This window comes from Micromys minutus (genome assembly GCF_963924665.1).
Source record: "Micromys minutus genome assembly, chromosome: 2".
Classification (NCBI taxonomy): Eukaryota; Metazoa; Chordata; class Mammalia; order Rodentia; family Muridae; genus Micromys; species Micromys minutus.
In genome coordinates this window covers 69,970,300-69,990,203 of record NC_137971.1, presented here as the reverse complement: position 1 = coordinate 69,990,203, position 19,904 = coordinate 69,970,300, and the positions used below count along the sequence as shown (strand labels likewise).

Genomic DNA, 19,904 nt, shown 5'->3' with positions numbered 1-19,904 from the left:
GGCTGGAGAGATGGCTCAGTGGTTAAGAGCACTGACTGCTCTTCCAGAGGTCCTGAGTTCAAATCCCAGCAACCATATGGTGGCTCACAGCCATCTGTAATGAGATCTGATGCCCTCTTCTGAGTGTCTGAAGACAACTACAGTGTACTTATAATAAATAAATAAGTTTAAAAAAATTCAAAAATAAATATGAAAAATTTCAAAATTGTGAGAGACATTGGTGGGTGTCAGTTTGCCAGTAGCATGCAGAAGTCTAGTTTGCAACTGATTTGAAGTTTTAGGTATTGATAATAATACCTGGAAATACACGTAGGATAATTCTTACTAATATCAATTTGATTTTGAAGCGGTTACAGAATTTCTTTTGGTCACATGTGGTCTTAATTTCCTTCAGCTTCCTACAGCAGTGCAGTCAGCGCAGCAGCAAGTCCCTGCCAGACCTGCAGGACCCCTTGTACAGGGACCGCCTCCTTTTGTACTTCAGAGCCAGTATGAACCTGTTCAGCCACACTGGTTTTACTGCAAGGAGGTAGAATATAAACAGCTATGGATGCCTTTCAGTGTGCTCGACTCCCTGAATCTGGAAGAGATCTATAACTCGGGTAAGTACCATCTTGCATTATTCCTTCTTATTTGAGACAGAAAGAAAGATTCCTTAATCTGTGTAGGTCTCCAGATCCTACTTTAAGACGGTAGTACTAATTGATAGATATCCTGAGTTATTGAGCAAAGTGTTTGGAGAAATAGTTCAGTAATTTCTTTGCTTTAGCTGGTTACAGTGCTCACCTTTTCATCCCAGCACAGGCAGATCTCTGTGAGTGACATGATACCACTTGCCAACCAAGTGAGCTCCAGACCAGCCAAGGCTACGTAGCTAGACCCTGTCTCAATAAAACATAACCAAAAAGTTGTTTTAAATCAGAGAGGTAGAGTTGTTACATGATACAGGTTTTAGCTTTCTTATTTCTCTTACTCATTTGGAGTTACGGGGCATGAAATATTTCCTGTGGAACTCCGTTTTGAGGAATGCTGTGTGAAAAAAGTGTCCTGAGGTCAGATTAGTTTTGGAAATAATTATTCTCGTGTCTACCTCTTGAGAGAGATGCCACAAAGGTATATTGTAAGGTTCTCAGTAGTCTTGCATACAGATAAGATTCTTTATCTTGATATTACCTGATTATGAAACTTAAATATCAGTCAGTATTCTCTAGCAATGTACTTCCTGGGACGTTTGGTACATTGATGTTAGTGCTCTGTCTTACTTTTCAAATGGTGTCTCATTTAGTCCAGGCTGACTTCTAACTCACCAGGTAGCTATAATTATTCAGTAACTCCTGATCTTCCTGACTCCATATCTCAAGTGCTGGAGTTCCAGGTCTATGTATCTGGTTTGATATTACTACTTAACAAGCTCATAAACTCTTTCAGTTGTTTCATGACTGTGTTTTTAAAACTTGCTGTGGCTCCTTGTTGCAGTCATGCTGCAAAGCAGTGATGTCAGCACAGGAGAGGATGGAGCAGGAAGACTGCGGGGAGGTCGAGGCCAGCCTGGGCTACAGAATGACAGTCTGCTTTAAAAGCAAATAAATAAATAAATGTCATGATTTTGAGCAATTCAGATTATCTTGTGTTTTCAAATAAGAAAAAATGCTTTATTGTCTATCTTTCACTAGTAGCATCATGAATGTTATTGTTAATGTCACTTGTATTTTCAAATGGGCCTGGTAACATTAGAGGAAAATGTCCTCTTGGTTTCTAGTGCAGCCAGATCCCGAGAGTGTGGTTCTAGGCACAGATGGTGGACGCTATGACGTGTACCTTTATGACCGCATGAGGAAGTCTGTGTACTGGGAGGAAGAGCCAGCTGAAGTGAGACGCTGTACTTGGTTTTACAAGGGAGATACAGATAGCAGATTTATTCCCTATACAGAGGAGTTCAGTGAAAAACTAGAGGTATGAATGGTTTATTTCTTTATGCTTTTCTTAACAAAACAAAGGCATGTATGCCAGACAGGTTTCTGTGACGCCACTCACAGTGGAGATGGCTTTATATACAAGGTGGCCTGTGTTGACCTTTTCACAAAGGAGATCTTTAAGTGATATCTCTCAGCAAGTGCTGCATGTAACACAACCCTGTGTCTCAAGATAAGACTGTATGTATTGGAAGGAGCACATTCTACATCTACTAAGGTGCTCATATTAGGTCTTCAAGCAAATTTAGGTAGAAACTAGGCATAGTAGCACTTGCTTGTAATCTGAATATTCATGAGTTTGAGGACTGCCATGGGCTAATAGAAGAATCAGTCTATAAAAACAGTCAGTCAGTCAACCTCTCTCTCATTCTCTCTCTCCCTCTCTTTCCTTCTCTCTCCCCCATGTCTCTCTCCCTCTCCTCCCCCTCTCTTTCTGTCCCTCCCCCACTTTGAGACAGAACTCACTCTGTAGTCTACGCTGGCTTTGAATTCACAGAAGTCCACATGTGCCTCTGCTTCCTGAGTGCTGGGATAAGGGTGTGCAACAAAACAGTCTCTTAAAGCATAACTTTTAAAAGTTTTATGGCATTTATTTATGTGTGTGCTCTCACACATGCATATGTTGCATGAGGAGGTAAGAGAACATTCCAGAATTGTTTTTCATCCTACTATGTGGGCCCTGGGGTGAAAATTAGGTATTTATTTTTTGCAGCAAGTGTCTTTGCCCACTGAGCTCTCTGCCACTGACCCTTAAAGCATAATTTAGTTAGTTCAGTAGGGAAATGTATAAAAGATGCTAATCCATAGAGCTTAATCTAAATAAACAAATCACTAAAGATACACTGTAATTATTGGTGCTTAGGCAGGGTCCTGCTGTAGCTGCAATTTCCCAAAGTCCAACATTGGAGGCTTATTATCGTGAACTATAAAGTGTACTGTTCATGTGTGAATATCCGAGAACAGAGCGAGCACTTTTTAAAAAAGATTATTTTATGTATAGGAGTACACTGTAGCTGTCTTCAGACACACCAGAAGAGGGCATCAGATCTCATTACAGATGGTTGTGAGTCACCATGTGGTTGCTGGGACTTGAACTCAGGACCTGTGGAAGAGCAGTCGGTGCTCTAACCACTGAGCCATCTCTCCAGTCACAGCAAGCATTTCATTTTAACTGTAATGATAATATTGTTTGTGGGTGACACAGCTCTAGGCTGTGCTATCTAGTGAAGTCTTGCCCATGGCATCAGCATGAGGCCCATGCTCCTGCCCAGCTTTCTAAGAAACCCACTACCTCAGTGGAGGGTGGGAAGTAAGAAATAGATGATGCCCATGACTGATGGAGTTGATCCTGTCTGACTACCAGGACAAGGAGCAGAAGTGGTTTTGATTGAAAATGCTTTTAATTTTATAATGACACACAATTATTTCCATAGAAAACCAAGCAAGCCTTTAGAAATAAATACCATTAGTCCAATATGAGTTGAGAGTGTCTCTCTGTAAATTAACAACATTCTTGTGCAATTGAACTAAACAGTTAGAAATCATAATAGAAGATACTGTTTATGATGCCAAGGAAACCACAAAGTTTGTAGAAAAAAGTTTAATAAAAGACGCTCATGAGGGCTAAGGATTGTAGTTGAGTGGCAGATGTCTACCCAGTGTACCTAAGCTCCTGGCTTTGCTCTCCAGCACTTTGAGGGGAGGAAAGATTTGCATACCTGGGCACAGCAAAATGTAGGCCCAGCGATTCATGACTATATGTAGCAAGATTATTACCCCCACCTTGCAGTTGGTCTTCATGGAGAGAAGCTATAAAACAAGGACACAGGAATGTAAAAATGACCAATAACATTGCCTTAATCTAAACCAGCGGGGAGGCAGAGGTAGGTAGATCACTGAGTGAGAGGCCAGCCTGGTCTATAGCAAGCTTGAGACACTGTCTCAAACAAAAAAAGAAAAGCTGGGTGGTGGTGTGTGGAATGGTGGTATATACCTTTAATTCCAGCACTGGAGAGGCAGAGGTAGATGAACCTCCAAGTTTAAGACCAGTGTGGTCTACAGAGTGAGTTCCAAGACAGCCAGAACTAAAAAACAACAAATAAAAAGCAAAGGGTGCTCTTACAGAGGGCTCAGGGTTGATTTTTAGCACCCTCACAAAGCTAATAGGTATTGGTAACTTCAGTTCCAGGGGATCTAACACCTTTTCTGACTTCTTAGGATACCAGGTGTGCACACGGTACATATACACACATGCTGGCAGAATACACATAAAAAACACTGACTCAGGAGTAGAGCTAAATACTATGTTTGTATGTGTACAGTCTCGGCATCAACCTCACCACCACCCCACCCCTCCACCCTAGAATACTGTTGAAGTACTAGCCTCCAGTACCCACAAATACTGTGTATGGAGCTAGGGTGTAGCAGATCTGATCATTTGATGAAGTTACTTGGGTAGAGTGGTCTCCAAGCCCGTGTAGCTGTAGTGTCTTCATACATAATAAGCACGGAGACAGGCCTTGTTCAAAGAGACAGAATGCTGTGCCCTGATAAAGGTGGGGGAGTCAGCTTACGGCACTGAGCGGCCTTGACTGTAGCAAGCCAAGTGTAGTTAGGAGGGCGAACTCCTTGTAGATTTCATAGGATTGCTGTCCAGCTGTCGCCTCAAGAACTGTGAGACAGTAAATTCACTTTACAATCCTCAGCTTTTCAGCCCTAAGAAACTGATGTACTGTCTGAACCTCCATTATTTCCCCATATAATGAAGACATTACTTAGGAGTGTGAGAGCAAACACTGGAGGAATTAGATAAGTGTGGCAACCAGTAAACCAGACCTGCTGTCACTGTGCCCCCAGGGGTCCTAGTGGCCTGCCACACTTGTGACTGCCCTGCATTCTGTGTATTCTGTCTCTGCAGGCCGAGTACAAAAGAGCTGTAACCACAAATCAGTGGCACCGCAGACTAGAGTTTCCAAGTGGAGAGACTATTGTTATGCACAACCCGAAGGTGAGTGCTTTCTGAGGTGCTGGAAGGCCCATTATAGAATCACTCTGCTGTATGCGTGATGATGTTTGTCTTTAGTGGTTTTGGCAGTGACTTATTTACAATAAATGTGTTACTTTTAAATCAGCTGATCAATCAATCAAGACAGGGCTGCTCCATATAGCTCTGATGTCCTGGAACTCACTTTGCCGATCAGGATGGTTTTGAACTCACAGAGGTTCACCTGCCTCTGCCTCAAAGGCCCAAAATACCATGCCTGGCAGGTGTATTTTGAAACAATTTATCAATCATGGAAATTCAACCCCCCCCCCCCACAGAGTTTCTGTTTGGTTACCTCATTAACTAATGCTGAATATTATCTTAGAAGAAGCTTAGCAAATTTTTTCACTTGGTTTGATGGAGCCCTCTCTTTCTACAGAGGGCTAGAGAAGATAATTCAGGGTGTTTGTTCTCTGTTGAGCCTCCAGCTCTGCCCTTGTATTATGAGAGCATCAGTGGAAAGAGTTTGCAAATCAATGGGTATATAGAAAATTAATAATAATAACTTATTTTGTTTTGTAGGTTTTTGTTTTTGTTTTTTTGGGTTTTTTGTTTTTTTTTTTTTTTTTTTTTTTTTGAGACAGAGTTTTTCGCTGTAGCCCTGGCTGTTGTGGAATCAACTCTATAGACCAGGCTGGCCTTGACCTCAAAGATCTGCCTACCTCTGATCAAAGGCATGCCATTATCACTTGGATCAAGAAAACTATTAAAATGTAAAAATCAAAACAAAACTCTGTGTAGTATGTAATCCTTATTGATATTGAAATAAAAATATAAATAGTATGAAAAGGTTACAAAAGAAAAATAAAGCCTCTTCCTCACTGAATGTGATTTTGCCTAAATTTAATCCCAGTAATTGGAGGTTGAGTCTTTCAGATCTCTGTGAGTTTGAGGCCAGTCTGGTTTACATAGTGACTTCCAAGGCTAGCTGGGGCTACATAGTGAGTTCCGTCTCTAAAAACAAAGGTAGTTTTTTGTTTTCTGTTTTGTTTTTGTCACTGAAACTGAATTTGTAAATTAATTGGGAATTTTGCCTTTTTTTTTTTTTTTTTTTTTTTGCTTAGTGTGTTTATAAGACAATAAGACAAAGATCTTATAGGTAACTTGTACAAACCTGGAATTTTACCTCAGTTTTTAAATTCTTATACACACACACACACACACACACACACACACACACACACACACACACACTTATAACCTCCTCCCATTCTTGTAGTGCTGAGAATCTCAGGAAGAAAATGTCAGTATATATAGTACTTTTGATTTAGGTGTGTGCTGTTGAGAACAAGCATTTGAAGCAGTGATAGGCTATTTTGGTGGATAATGGTAGCAGGACCTTTACAGAATGTGCGTAGGAGCAGCTCTATTTCATTTATGACATCTATATTGTGAAGCATGGGCCTTTATATTAAACACATTGCTTTCAAGTAGGCTTAGTGAATATTCCTGTAGTCCAAGCACCTGGGAGGCAGAGGCAGGAGAATAGCTGTAGATTCTGGTCTAACTTTATCTAGATGAGATCCAGGCTAATATGGGGATGTATATTAAGTCTCCATCTTGAGAATCAACTAAACACTTCCCCCAAATATTGTTTAACCTATAGTGGGAAATAATTTTGTTAATGAGCCTGTCATAATCTTGTATCTGGAAGGTTATCGTCCAGTTCCAGCCTTCTTCAGTGCCAGATGAGTGGGGGACGACACAAGATGGACAGACAAGGCCCAGAGTCGTAAAACGTGGAATTGATGACAACCTTGATGAAATCCCTGATGGTATGTTTAGTTTGCTTGAGAGAAAAGTCCCTTGTGCTGCTCTGTTAGTGTCTCCTTCACTGTGAAGAAGACACAGTTACTAGAACTATTTCCAGAGTGTTCACAATTCAGCCATATGCTGGTCAATTACTGATGCTTTATAAGTTTTAGATTAATTAATTAAAATACGTAGGAGTATTTTGCCTGCATATATGCATATGTGCACCTCTTGTGTGCCTGGAGCCAACAGAGATTAGAGAGGAACTCAGATCCCCCGGGAGTTAAGGGTGGTTGTGAGCCATCCTAGGGGGTGCTGGGAACTGAACCTGGGTTCTCCGCCAGAACAGCCAGCACTTGGACCCACTGAGCCATCAATTCTACATTTCTTTCTGTTTTGAAATAGGTCTCACTATGTAGTCCTAGCCATCCTGGGACTCTGCCCCTGCCTCTACCTTCCAAGCATTAGGATTACCATGTGTCTCACAACATTATTGTATTACTTTTATGCCTTTGGTTTTGGAATTCTTTTTAAAATACACAAACCAGATTCTATAACGTGTGTAATATGTGTATATGTGTTGTTATGACAGAGTGCTTTGTCAGTTTTGGGGAATGTGAAGTTATAGTTTTTTTTTTTTTTTGTAAAGGCTATTTATGCATCTTATGTACATAGATGCTTTGTATGTAATGTTTGCACACATCAGAAGAAGCATTGGATCCTATTATAGATCAAATGGTTGTGACTCACCATGTGTGTGCTAGGAATTGAATTTCGGATTTAGAAAAGAAGCCACCTCAATCAAGCCCCTGGGGTTGTGTTTGTGTTTGTAAGCCATGCTTGTTCGTATTTACTCCTGTAGTAGCTGGCAAGCTTTTCTCTGAAGAGACAGGAAGTATTTCAGACTTTTTAGATGTTCTAGTTTGATCTCTATTGATGTGATAAGAACAATGACCAAAACCACTGGGAATGGAAAGGGTTATTTCACCTGACAGTTTATATAGTCCATCATTGATAGAAGTCAGGGTAAGAACTTGAAGCAGAAACTATGGAAGAGTACTACTTTCTGGCTTGTTCTCTGGCCTGTGGTCAGCCAACTTTCTTATGTATTGAGCACTATCTCTTGTGTTTATGTTTCTGTAAAACATTTTGTAAAGATAGGTGGTGATCAAGATTTGGCTCATGGCTCTTAGGTTGCCAATCCTATGCATTAATGTATACTTGTTTCCCTATTACATCTTTATACCTTTTATTGTGAGATAGTGTCTCAAGTAGCCCAAGCTAGTCTTAAACTGATAAGCAGCCAAGGCTGACCTTGAACTCCTTCTTGATTCTTATGCCTCTGTCTCCCCAAGCACAGAAATTATACTCTTGAACCATAATACCCTGTGTTTTTTTTTTTTTTAAGAGGGGTGTTTTATTTATATTTATTTTGATATAGGCCTTCACTTTGTAGTATTGTCTGCCTTAAAACTTGCTATTTTGAACAGACTTACCATATATCACAGAGACCTTACTGCTTTAGTGTTCTATGGGATGTGATTATTTTATGAGCTACCAAACTTGCCTTTTTGAAAGATTTATTACTGCTTTTTCATTCATGAGTATGTATAAATGCTTAAGGAAGCCAGAAGAAGGTATCATATCTTCTGAATGTAGAGGGGAGGTATAGGCAATTGTGACCACATGACATAGGTACTGGAAACTGAACTTGGGTCTTATAGAAGGAGGAGTAAATGCTCTTAACTTCTGGCCCATCTTTCCAGTAACCCTGTCCCCAAACTATTTGAGACAGCCTTTCTCTATGTAGTCAAAGTTGGCCTAAAACAGCAGTTCTTCTGTCTCAGTATCCCAGGAGCTGGGGTCACAGATGTGTATCTCCACACTTGGTTTTCCTCTTTTGTGCCATTGAAGGACAAGTTTTATTTTGATACTAGACATTTCATTGTCTAATAAGATTAATAGGTGTTATGAGATCTGGATGAAATAGTGTAGAAAATAGATTGAACTTTGAGATATTTCTTATCTTGTTACTGTTCTATTATGAAGAGACACCAAGACCAAGGCAACTCTTAGAAAAGGAAGTATTTAATTGGGGGCTTGCTTTCAGTTTCCATTATCATCATGGCAGCAGGCAGGCATGGGGCTGGAGACATAGCTGAGAGCTTTAGATTCTGTTCTGAAGGCAAAGATTGACTGGGCCTGGTATATGTTTTTGAAACATCAAAGCCCACTCTATGATATAACCCTTCTAAGTCCACACCTCCTAGTCCTTCCCAAACAGTTCCACTCCCTAGTGACTAAGTATTCATATATGAGCCTGTGGTGGCCATTCTTACTCAACCATAGTCCTGTAGGTTTTTGTTTTGTTTGGAGACAGGGTTACAGTGTATACAGTGTATACAGTATACAGTTAGCTCTGATTGACCAGGAACTTGCTCTGTAGACTAGGCTAGCCTCCAGCTCACAGAGATCCTCTTGCCTCTGCCTCCAGCATGATAGTATGGAAGGTACCAGTACTAGGATGGCTGGCCGTCCTAGAATGCTTTTGAACTAAGGGGAAGGACTTTGGGATTAAAGGCTTTAAAGTTTTATGTTGTCAGATTGCTTGTCCATGTTGGGCTTTGTGTTCTATGGAGGATGTTTGATTTTGTTCTTTTGGTGCAGGGGATTGAGCTCAGGGCCATCCATGTTCATGTACACACTTTATACTACAGAACTACAGTTTCATTCCAGTCCTGTGGAGTTCTGAAAAACATCATACATATGGAGGATCAGCAGGTTTCTGAAGAACCGAGGTTTTCTTGGCCTCTCCATTTAGTGTGCCATTGTTTGCCAACCTAGATGAATTCTTCTAATTTGAAAAGGGGTAATGAGAGAGATTTGCTTGGGAGGGCAATGGATTTCTTTGCATAGTTTATAATAAAAAGGATATCAAGAATTTAATTAATAATACCAAATACTCAGCTTTGTGTATGTGTGTGTTTTATGATGATGATAATCTATTTATTTGTTTTTACCAGGGGAAATGCCTCAAGTTGACCATTTGGTGTTCATGGTGCATGGCATTGGGCCTGTGTGTGACTTGCGCTTTAGAAGCATTATTGAATGTGGTAAGTCCTGATAGAGGAATTAGTATTCATTTTTATGATAGTTCCTAGCAGTGTACTTGTGGCTAGGGGCTATAAGTGGAGATTTCTGTGGTCAGTAGGAAGTATTAATCTGTGTTTGATCTGCTCTTATTGCATAAAATCCTGGATTCTGAAGAATTAGAGGGCATCATGGTAATAATTTCACGGTTTTGGCTAACAGCCAACCTGGCTGAGCACTTGCAGCAGCATAGAGCTCCTGTGTACTGAGCTGCTTCATAGGGAGTCCTCTGAGAAGCTGTTTAAGGACCAGTGAATCTTAAAGGCTTTTTGTCTGTAATAACAGTCTGCACTGACTGGCTTAACAGTTAGTATCAGTGTTTTATCATCGGCCTCACAGATACACCTCAGGTTGTGTCACTGCTACCTCCAGCGTTAGGAGAGGAAAGGCCTCGGCTGAATAAGTGTACTACTGTCACGGTTGGTTCTGGAACCTGATGCTGAAGAGGGAGTTTGAGGTAGTTAAACTAATTTTTTTAAGGCCTTAAATACAATGAAACTTAAGAAGTACTTCTGAACAGTTGGTGATAGTTCATTTACTATTTTGTTATCATATTTTAAACATACAGCTTTATCTTATTAAAAAAGCCAGACATTTTAGTTAATTAATTATCTACAAAGCTAAGATAATTTACTCTTGGTTATTGTTTTGTTTCTTTTTAAAGTGGATGATTTTAGGGTGGTTTCTCTCAAGTTGCTGCAGACACACTTCAAGAGGTCTGTAGATGAAGGGAAAGTCAGCAGAGTGGAGTTCCTGCCAGTTCACTGGCACAGCGCTGTGGGTGGGCACGCCACAGGTGTTGACAGGTTTGTAGATTTTAATAACTTGTTTTTCACAGTAGCTAAAATTTAAATTGTAATAAAAAAAGGCGTATTCCAGCATAAACAAATATCAGCCTGTCACTGTCTGGTTGGTCGCTGTGTGCATGTGCTTATTCCTATTGTAAATGTTTAAGGGTCTAGGGAATTTCAGACAAAGCTTGTTTTGGATGCTGGAGATTGAATGCAGATTCCCAGATGTGATGAGTACACCCTGGCTCTCTCTGAAGGTGGCTTTAAAACGCCTGATCTGTTGTGGGTGAGGAGGGCCTGCTGAGAATGCTCTAGGGTGCTCAGCAGCATCCTTGTCTAGTTAACCGTCCAACAGATCTTCTCCATGTGATAGCAAGCATGTTTAGGTTATGCCAAATTCCCCTATGGGGTGCAAATCACCCCTCTTTGGGACTTATAATTTTAGTTTCTTGGTGGGGAATACATAAAACTGTGAAACTGTAAGCCATCTATTGATGCCACTGAATGTTAACAGCATTTACCAAGCACTGTGGCAGAAATTCCCCCTTCAGCTTTGACTGCACCCATTTCAAAGCCACAGGTCCAGACAGTATTTATGCTGCCACACATGGCTAATAGCGTGTTCCTAGCTATTGACTATTGCGATGTGATTGGGCCTGTGCTTTCATAAAGCTAACCCCACAGACAGCGTTCTAGCCACATTGTGCTATGCTGGGAAGTGCTTGCTTTCTCTGTGAATGCTCTCAAGTTGCCCTTAGACAATTTTTGTTTCTGTTAACTTCTTTTATATTCTAATATACCTAGAGTACCTTGTACTCTTATTTTTAATCCATAAAAACTTAAACTGTTTCTGAACTTGAAGGTACATACTGTCTAACTTTTTTTCCTTTTAAAACAGGAATATCAAGAAAATTACTTTGCCAAGTATTGGTCGGTTCCGGCACTTTACCAACGAAACTCTGTTAGATGTTTTATTTTATAACAGCCCTACCTACTGCCAGTCAATTGTGGAGAAAGTGGGAGTGGAGATAAACCGGCTGCACTCACTCTTTATGAGTCGGAACCCAAACTTCAAAGGAAAGGTCTCAGTTGCTGGCCACAGTTTAGGTAAAGCTACCCTATAGTCTCAGATGCACCATTTGGTTTGTTCACATGTTACACTTTGTCTTGTTTAAAAACTTGGAAATCTCTGGTTTGTGAACAGAGGACAGTATTTGCAGTTGAGACTGCCTTTGCTCTTCAAATCCAGTAGCAGAGAAAGGCTGCATGTTTTGTTGTTGTTGTTTTAAGATTTTTATTTTATTTATGTGTATAGGTTTGAGTCTGTTGAATGTATGCCATATGTATGTGGGTGCCCTTGGCGGTCAGAAGAGGTTATCTTATCCCTGGAGTTGGAGTTGCAGGTGCTTGTAAAGTGTTGCATATGGTGCTAGGAACCGAACTTAGGTCCTCTGGAGGCACAGTATGCACTCAACCCCTGAGCCATCTCTCTGGCTGGTAGGCTCTATGTGGTTTTTTTGCTTTTGTTTTTGTTTGTTATTACATGAAATAGGGATATTGTTGCTCTTAAAAAAAAAGGGGGGGTAGGTAAAGCTGTCCCATGTAATGTGAATTTGCTTGTTTGTTTGATCAGAAATTTTTTGTGTTTTTCTGGCTTCAAAACTTAGAGCGTATACAAGACTCACACTTGAACACACATGGATATGTGTATTAGAGCACCTTGTAGGGCCACTTCTAGGGTCAGTTTTCTTCCAGCTTTATATTGTACCTTAGTTTGGTTCCTATTGCTTTGATAAACACTATGATGGAAAGCAGTGTGGGTACGAGAGGGTTTATTTTGGTTTAAGTTGCAGTCCATCATGAAGAGAAGTCAGGGCTTCTGAGTCAGACTTCCTGAGTAAGAAAATCCTGGAAGCAGGAACTGAAACAGAGGCCATGGAGGAATACTCTTTCTGGCTTGTTCTTCCTGGCTTGCTTAGTACACTCAGTATTACCCTCCCAGAAGCAGCACTGCACTTCAAGGCATGGGCCTTTCAGCATGGAACTTTACCGGTCTGATAGGGTGTTTTCTCAGTTGAGGGTTTGGTTCCTGTTTGCTGATGACTCTAGCTCCTGGCTCCTTGACAGAATCCTAAGAGCCAGCACATGGGCTCTGGAGATCCAACTCAGGTTGCTGATTCTGCTTGGCAAAGGCCTTTACTGGCTGTGCTGTCTTGCTGGCTCTGGTTATCAGATTTTAATCAGCAGCTCATCTTTGTATGACTTCTGTCAGGGAATTTATCTAATGCTGAAAAATACTTGGGTTAACTTTGTTATAAAGCACAATATCTTTTTCTTAGGTTCTTTGATACTGTTTGACATATTATCTAATCAAAAAGATATGAGTATCTCTAAGTCTTCAGGATCTGTGGCTGTTTCTAATGGAGTTATGAAACATTCAGATTTTCAGGAAAAGCAGGTAAGTTTGTAGCTAGCCTGTTGACATTGAGAGTTAAAGCTGGAACTGAGCTCTTCTCTAAAACCTGTACTGTTTCCTGTAACTGTTTACAACTGAGATACATTGAGGCTCAGAGGTACAGTGGAGGAGCTGAACTACACACAGTAATTTTGGTGAGGTGGGAGGATGAGGAGTTCAAAGCCAGCCTGGGCAACACAGAAGAGGCCATCTCTTAAAAACAGGAGTTTCTCACTCCTTTTCCTTATGAATTATAAAGTAAATTATAAATCCAAGGCTTAGAATTTCTAAAAGTAAATTAGTATAGGAAATGGGGGCATGAATGATTTACTAAATGTATATATTTTAAAATTCTGGTGAAAGATGGCAGAGTGCTAAAACTGTAGTTCCTTCGTAAAGCACAGTTGTTTCAGATTTTATGTTGTGGGGCATTTTATGGGAGTTTTGTCTGAGCTTTGCTTTGCTTTCTTCCCCTTTGTACCAAGATATCTGAAGAGTCAAAGCTGATGTCAGATGAATCATGTGACCTTGATGTTGAAGATGAGGAGCCCCTAACTTTGCATGGAACCCTGGAAGCACTTAGCCTGTTTGATTACACTAACATCTTTGAAAAGGAAAAAATTGATATGGAATCTCTGGTACTGATAGTAGCCTGATTTGTTTAAAATTATTTTTCCTTTGTGTAAGCTTGAAAATTGAAGAAAGATATAAGCACTTTTATATTAGAATTTATTCCATATAAGCCCAAAACTTAAATGTTTAAAAAAAAAATAGGAAAAAAAGGGGTGCTGGGGAAAGAGAGATGGCTTAGTGGTTAAGCATACGTGCTGCTCTTGTAAAGGACTGGGGTTTGGTTTCTAGTATCTACTTGTGGCTCACAACTATATGTATCTCCAATTTCAGGATCAAGTACCCTCTTCTGGCGGCTCTCGGCACTAGCACACACTTGGGACACACACACCAAGGACACATACATATACATGTACATAAAAAATAGCTTTTTTAAAATTTGAGGGGAAAAATGTATGAAGCTTTTTCAAGCATGAGACTAGTGATAAATCTAGTGATATATGTGGACATGAATTTCAGTGTAGTGTACCAATACCTAATGGCCAGAGACAGACAGATGGGGCTTTTATAGTCAAGGCCTGTACCAAACCAGTGATAAGCAGCAGACACACAGGCAGTGCAAAGAAGAGCACGACTTAAGGAAAGAATGTGGCAGGTGGCCTCATGCCTTGGGGACAAGCCCAGAATGCCCGGGAATACTACTGGGATGTTCACTGTACACTGCTTAACACTGGGACCTTAGCAGCCAGAGTTCACACGGACAGGGTGTTGGTGAAGTCACTTGTGCAGCTCTGCAGTGGGACTCTGTAGCAGGTGAATGACATCATCACCATATCTTGATCTGTTAGGTACTCCAGTGTAAAGATAAAAAGCTTGAGGTCAACTCGTGCGTGCGTGCGTGCGTGCGTGTGTGTGTGTGTGTGTGTGTGTGTGTGTGTGTTGACCTCAACATGGGACAGCTTTACCTACCCCCCCTTTTTTTTTGTAAAGAGCAACAATATCTCTATTTCATGTAATGACAAACAAAAACAAAAGCAAAACACACACACACACACACACACACACACTGAAGAGGATGTTGCAGTTGTGTGACCTTGAGGGATTTCTGCAGAGAGGGCAGATTGCTATCAGTTATTTCTGAAAGGATTGGATGGTTGGGACCAGAATGGGCAGGAAAGATTTGAAGGGAGATTCATTGTATGTTTGACAGTATAGCTTCAGAATTTTGCATGACATAAACATTTTCTATTAAAGATAATAGAATTTTTAATGGAGAGGCTAATTAAAATAATTTTTTGTAGAGCTAGATACTGAAGTCAGGGCCTCACGTGTACTATGTAAGTGCTCTACCAGTAAACTGAGACCAAACATGGTAAAATTTAAAATAATTTATTGCTTAAAACAAAAGCCCAAGCTTCTTGAAGTTGATCCTTTGGTTATGTTTTGTGTCCCACTTGGAGCTCATCTGTTTCTAGATTAATTGATTAATATGTTCTTTGCTTCCCTTTAAAGCTTATGTGTACAGTCGATGACCTGAAGGAGATGGGGATACCCCTTGGGCCCAGAAAGAAGATAGCCAATTTTGTAAAACTTAAAGCAGCCAAACTGGTAAGATTCATCTCTGCCCTCAAGAAATTAACACATTTTGTAATACCCGTTTAGTCTGTCCTGGAAATCCCTCTGTAGACCAGGCTGGCTCCAAGTATGACTCCACCTGCCTCTGTCTCCCAAGTGTGAGATGAAAGATGTCCACCTCTTTGCCCAGCTCAAAAAATAAATTTCTTCTAAAAGTACCTTTTCCCAATAATCCCAGTATTAATTTCTTCTAAAAGTACCTTTTCCCAACAATCCAGTATTATTACTATCTCTAAGTCAGTAAGAATTCCTTAATTGCATGGCAGTAAATCTTGTGATAGCTAAGAACTAAACTTTTCCTCAAGATTGTCTTCTACTGTTGTGGTATTTTATAGGAGCAGAAAAAAGCAGCATCAGAAAAGAAGGCAGCGCTGGCTGCTTTGACAAAAGGACAAGGTGAGAGTGCTCCAAAAACTAAGGAAATGGCTTCTCCATCTTCAGAATCAAATGAGTCCAAGAGGAAGCTCTCGGTTGGGGCTTATGTGTCTTCTGTACGTGTTGATTATGAATCTTTTGAAGTTGGCACGGGACAGGTGAGTGTGAGTTAATGAGGCTAGCAACTTAGGTTGGAAATGCACATTTATCATTTGGTCTGGCTGTATGTTTGGAAATAGCTGTGCAGCGTGCATTTGGAGCTGCACACAGAAAACTGGTTTTCTCTTAGTAAACATTTTATGCTCTTTGGTAATGCTCAAGAGATGCTATGTATTCAGAGCATGTCATCTAAGTTCTGTAACTGTCCTTTAGTCTTTCCAATGTTGATGATTTTATAGCATTAAGTCTCATAATTGGTAATAACGCAAAGGGCTGGAGTTATAAACTCATGTTCGGAGCGTTTCTTTGAGGAATTGGCGTACTCAGTTGATGTGTTCTTCTACTGCTGGAAGTTTGTGTCTGGGGAGTTCCTATAAAATGAACAAGCCACTGGCAGATAATACTGCATTTAATAAGATTATCCAATATGCTTACACTCAGTTGCATAGAATGTGGAAAGACTCTGGGATGATGTCACTTTCGGTGCACTTACTGTTGCTCATATAGGGACCTGTTAGTCTAAGAGAGTCCAGAAAGCACAGCTTGGAACTTGATGTTTGATCTAGCCTCTTCACAATTCCTTCCTAAGATTCTATTTTTTAGGGTTGGGTAGATGGCTCAGTGGGAAAAGTGCTTGTTATAGAAGCTTGAAGACTTGAGTTCAAATTTTCAGAACCTGTGTAAAGTTGGGTGTGGTAGGGCACTTAGGGAATCCCAGTGTTCCTAAAGGGGAACAAGGAGTGGAGACGGGAGAATCCCTAGAAAGTTAAAGGTGAGCCAGCCTGGCATATGCAGATACAAACAGTAAGGAGGAAGGAGAAGATTAACACCCAAGGTTGTCTGTAGCTTACACACACATCATGGCAAGCACCTGTCCAAACATATGCATAGAAAAATGTACACATGTAAACACGCAGATTATATTTTTAAAAACTTATTATTGCATCTGTGCTTTTATGGCACTCAATATGGAGGTCACGTGTAAGACTTAGTTCTCTCTTAATGTCTGAGGCAGGGCCTCAAGCTTAGGCCCTTAGGTTTAGTAGCAAACACCTTTACTCTGGCTGAGCTATCTTGCTAACCTCAAATTGTCTTACTTTTGTTGCCAGATATGGTGGGGTATGCCTTTAGAAGGTTCTCTGAGTTCAAGGTCAGCCTGGTTATTATAATGAGTTCCAGGCTAGCCAGAGCTATCTAATGAGATCCTGTCTTTAAAAAAAAAAAAAAAAAACTTTTCTTTTTAAATCATGAGCAAACCAGAGCAAGTGCTAACTGTCACTCCATAGGGCTCTGAGCTCCTTGGATGCTTAGAGCACACCCCTCTAACCCCATGAAGTGAGACTTCATGGAGTGGTAGGTACACAGGAGAAAAGGAATCACTTCTTTAGGACTAGTTAAGAACATTTATGGAGTGCTTTTTTTTTTTTATTTTTATTTTATGTGCATTGGTGTTTTGTTTGCATGTTTGTCTATGTTAGAGTGTCAAATCTAGGAGTTAACAGACGGTTGTGAACTGCTATGTGGGTTTTGGGAATTGAACCCATGTTCTCTGGAACAATAGTCAGTGCTCTTAACTGCTGAACCATCTCCCCATGGAGTGGTTATTTGTTTCTTTATTTTGAGACAGGCTTTTTTTCTGTGTATCCCTGGCTGTCCTGGAACTCTGTGTACACCAGCCTGGCCTAAAAGAAATCTGCCTCCTGAGTGGTAGGTTTAAAGACATATACCGCTACTGCCTGACTTTAAGATTAATTTTTAATTATGTATTCTGGAGTGTGTGTGAGCGTGCAAGGGTTGGGTATGTTCATGTGTGAGTGCAAGTCCAGATGAGTCTAGAAGGGGACATCAGATCCCCTGAAGCTAGTTGCAGGTGGTCTAATGCAGGTGCTGGGAACCAAATCTGGTTCTCTGCAAGAACAGTTCTCACTCTGCATGGCTGAACCATCTCCCTAGACCTTTATGTAGTGCTTTTACTTGAGTCTTGGGAAGGTACAGGCTGGCTGACCCAGACCAGGCTACATGCCACTTCTGTTGTTGACAGGCTGAGGAGGTCGATAGGAGGTTGTTAGGTAATGCAAATAGTAGCCATAGTGTACATTATTTATTGCTACAGCCATACAAAAGAGATAACCAAAAGTTGCTTGTTTTGTACAGGGACTCACTATAAAGTCCTAGCTTTCTGGAACTTGCGCAGTCCAAGCTGGCCTCCCGAGTACCAGGATTAAAGTCACTCACTACCAAGCTCAGCAGCAAGAGAGGGTTATTTTGTTTGTTCTTTTAAAAAAGACAACAATAAACTTATTTATTAGCCATACTAACCATCATTAGCTATTTAAGCACTGTTTTCTGACTTGTTTGAGGGTATTTTTACATACTGTCTTAGAGTATTGCTGTGATTAAGTACTGTGATCACAAAAATGAGTTGGGGAGGAAAAGGGTTTATTCTGTTTACACTTCCACAGCACTGTTCATTATTGAAGGAAGTCAGGACAGGAACACAAACAGGGAAGGATCCTGGAGGCAGGAGCTGATGCAGAGGCCAGGGAGGGGTGCTACTTACTGACTTGCTCCTCATGCCTTCCTCAGCCTGCTTTCTTTCTTATAGCACCCAGGACCACAGGCCCAGGGATGGCCCACAAGGTGCTGGGCTCATTCCTATTGATCACTAAATGAGAAAATGCCCTACAGCTGGATCTTATGGAGGCTTTTCCTCAATTAAAATCTCCTCCTAGTTTGTGTGTCAAGCTGACCTGAGGCTAGCCAGCACACAAACATATCTTAGCAGAAATCAAGATTTGTCTATAGTGTTTTTTGAACAGTACAGTGTAGTATTCCTACACAGGTTTTACTCAGCTTCACTTGTAATGATTGCTGTGCTTGGTTGTTTGGAAAGATAGTGATGTACCTGTCACTTCCTTATTGTTAGATGCTTGTGTTTCTGAGGGCCAGATAACAAACAGTACTACATCCTGGGTGACTTTGAACAGTGCTTTATTATCTCCCTGTGTTTAGCAGACCTTGCTTCTGAAAACCTGCAGGCCTTGTCTTCCTTATCTTCCTGTCCCCATCTTCTCCTTGTTTACCAGCCATGTTTATCAGTTCTAGAGTCATAGATGGATCTCCTCAGCCCTCCACCTTCACCTCTTACCCCGTGTGCTGCCATTGTCATCCCTTGGCTCTGTCCTAACAACCTTCTCACAGTAACTGAGACATGCTGGCCAGGCTTTATGATTCCAGCCTCACATGGCCTGGGCTATCTTATTTCCTCCTCATTGGCTGTTTCTGCATAAAGCCACATTTTGAGGAGATTAGAGCTTTAACATACCTGTAGGGGAGGGCAGGGTACACAGTTGAGCACGTACTAAACCTATAGGCTATTTCCAGTTTTTTTTTAACCCCTTTAAGCAATCCAGTGATAACTATTTTAAAGCACATTTTGTGTTTTGGTTTATGTGTGCCCCTGTACTCATACATGTGCATGTGAATTCTCTCTCTGTCTCTCTCATGGAACTTGCTCTGTAGATCAGGCTGGCTTTGAACTTACAGAGACCCATCTGCCTCTGCCTCCCAAGTTTTGGGGTCATAGGCGTGGCCACCACCTTCACAAATTGGCACTCTACAAAGTGCAGTTTTCCTCTTCCTGACAGTTTGAGCCTGCTTCTCCCACTAGACATGCCAGTGTACTGTTATCAGTCTCTTTACTTTTTATCTTATTTTTTTAGAAGATTTATTTATTTTTATGTTTGCATGTATGCTGGCAGGGCAGAAGAGGACACCAGCTCCATTATAGATGATTGTGAGCCACCATGTGGTGGCTGGGAATAGACCTCTGGAAGAGCAACCAGTACTCTTAACCACTGAGCCATCTTTCCAGTCCCCTTTACTTTTTACTATTTTAAATTATGTATTTACTTATTTTATGTATATGGGTATTTTCTCTACATCTATGTCTGTGTACTCCGTGCAGTGCCCACAGAGGCCAGAAGACAGTGACAGATCAC

The 19,904-nt window shown here is 40.8% G+C and overlaps 1 protein-coding gene across 2 annotated transcripts in view; it reads left to right on the top strand.

The window, feature by feature from the left end:
* The window catches only part of SEC23IP (SEC23 interacting protein), a 41,185-nt gene that overhangs the window by 6,772 nt on the left and 14,509 nt on the right, over positions 1–19,904 (top strand). For both annotated transcript variants that reach the window (XM_080911812.1, XM_080911811.1), the window contains exons 3-13: positions 395–602; positions 1,760–1,953; positions 4,891–4,980; positions 6,671–6,791; positions 9,792–9,881; positions 10,583–10,724; positions 11,608–11,816; positions 13,049–13,167; positions 13,650–13,802; positions 15,247–15,342; positions 15,705–15,902. In XM_080911812.1, the coding sequence (XP_080767938.1) occupies positions 395–602; positions 1,760–1,953; positions 4,891–4,980; positions 6,671–6,791; positions 9,792–9,881; positions 10,583–10,724; positions 11,608–11,816; positions 13,049–13,167; positions 13,650–13,802; positions 15,247–15,342; positions 15,705–15,902 (1,620 nt within the window). The remainder of the gene's footprint in view (positions 1–394; positions 603–1,759; positions 1,954–4,890; positions 4,981–6,670; positions 6,792–9,791; positions 9,882–10,582; positions 10,725–11,607; positions 11,817–13,048; positions 13,168–13,649; positions 13,803–15,246; positions 15,343–15,704; positions 15,903–19,904) is intronic.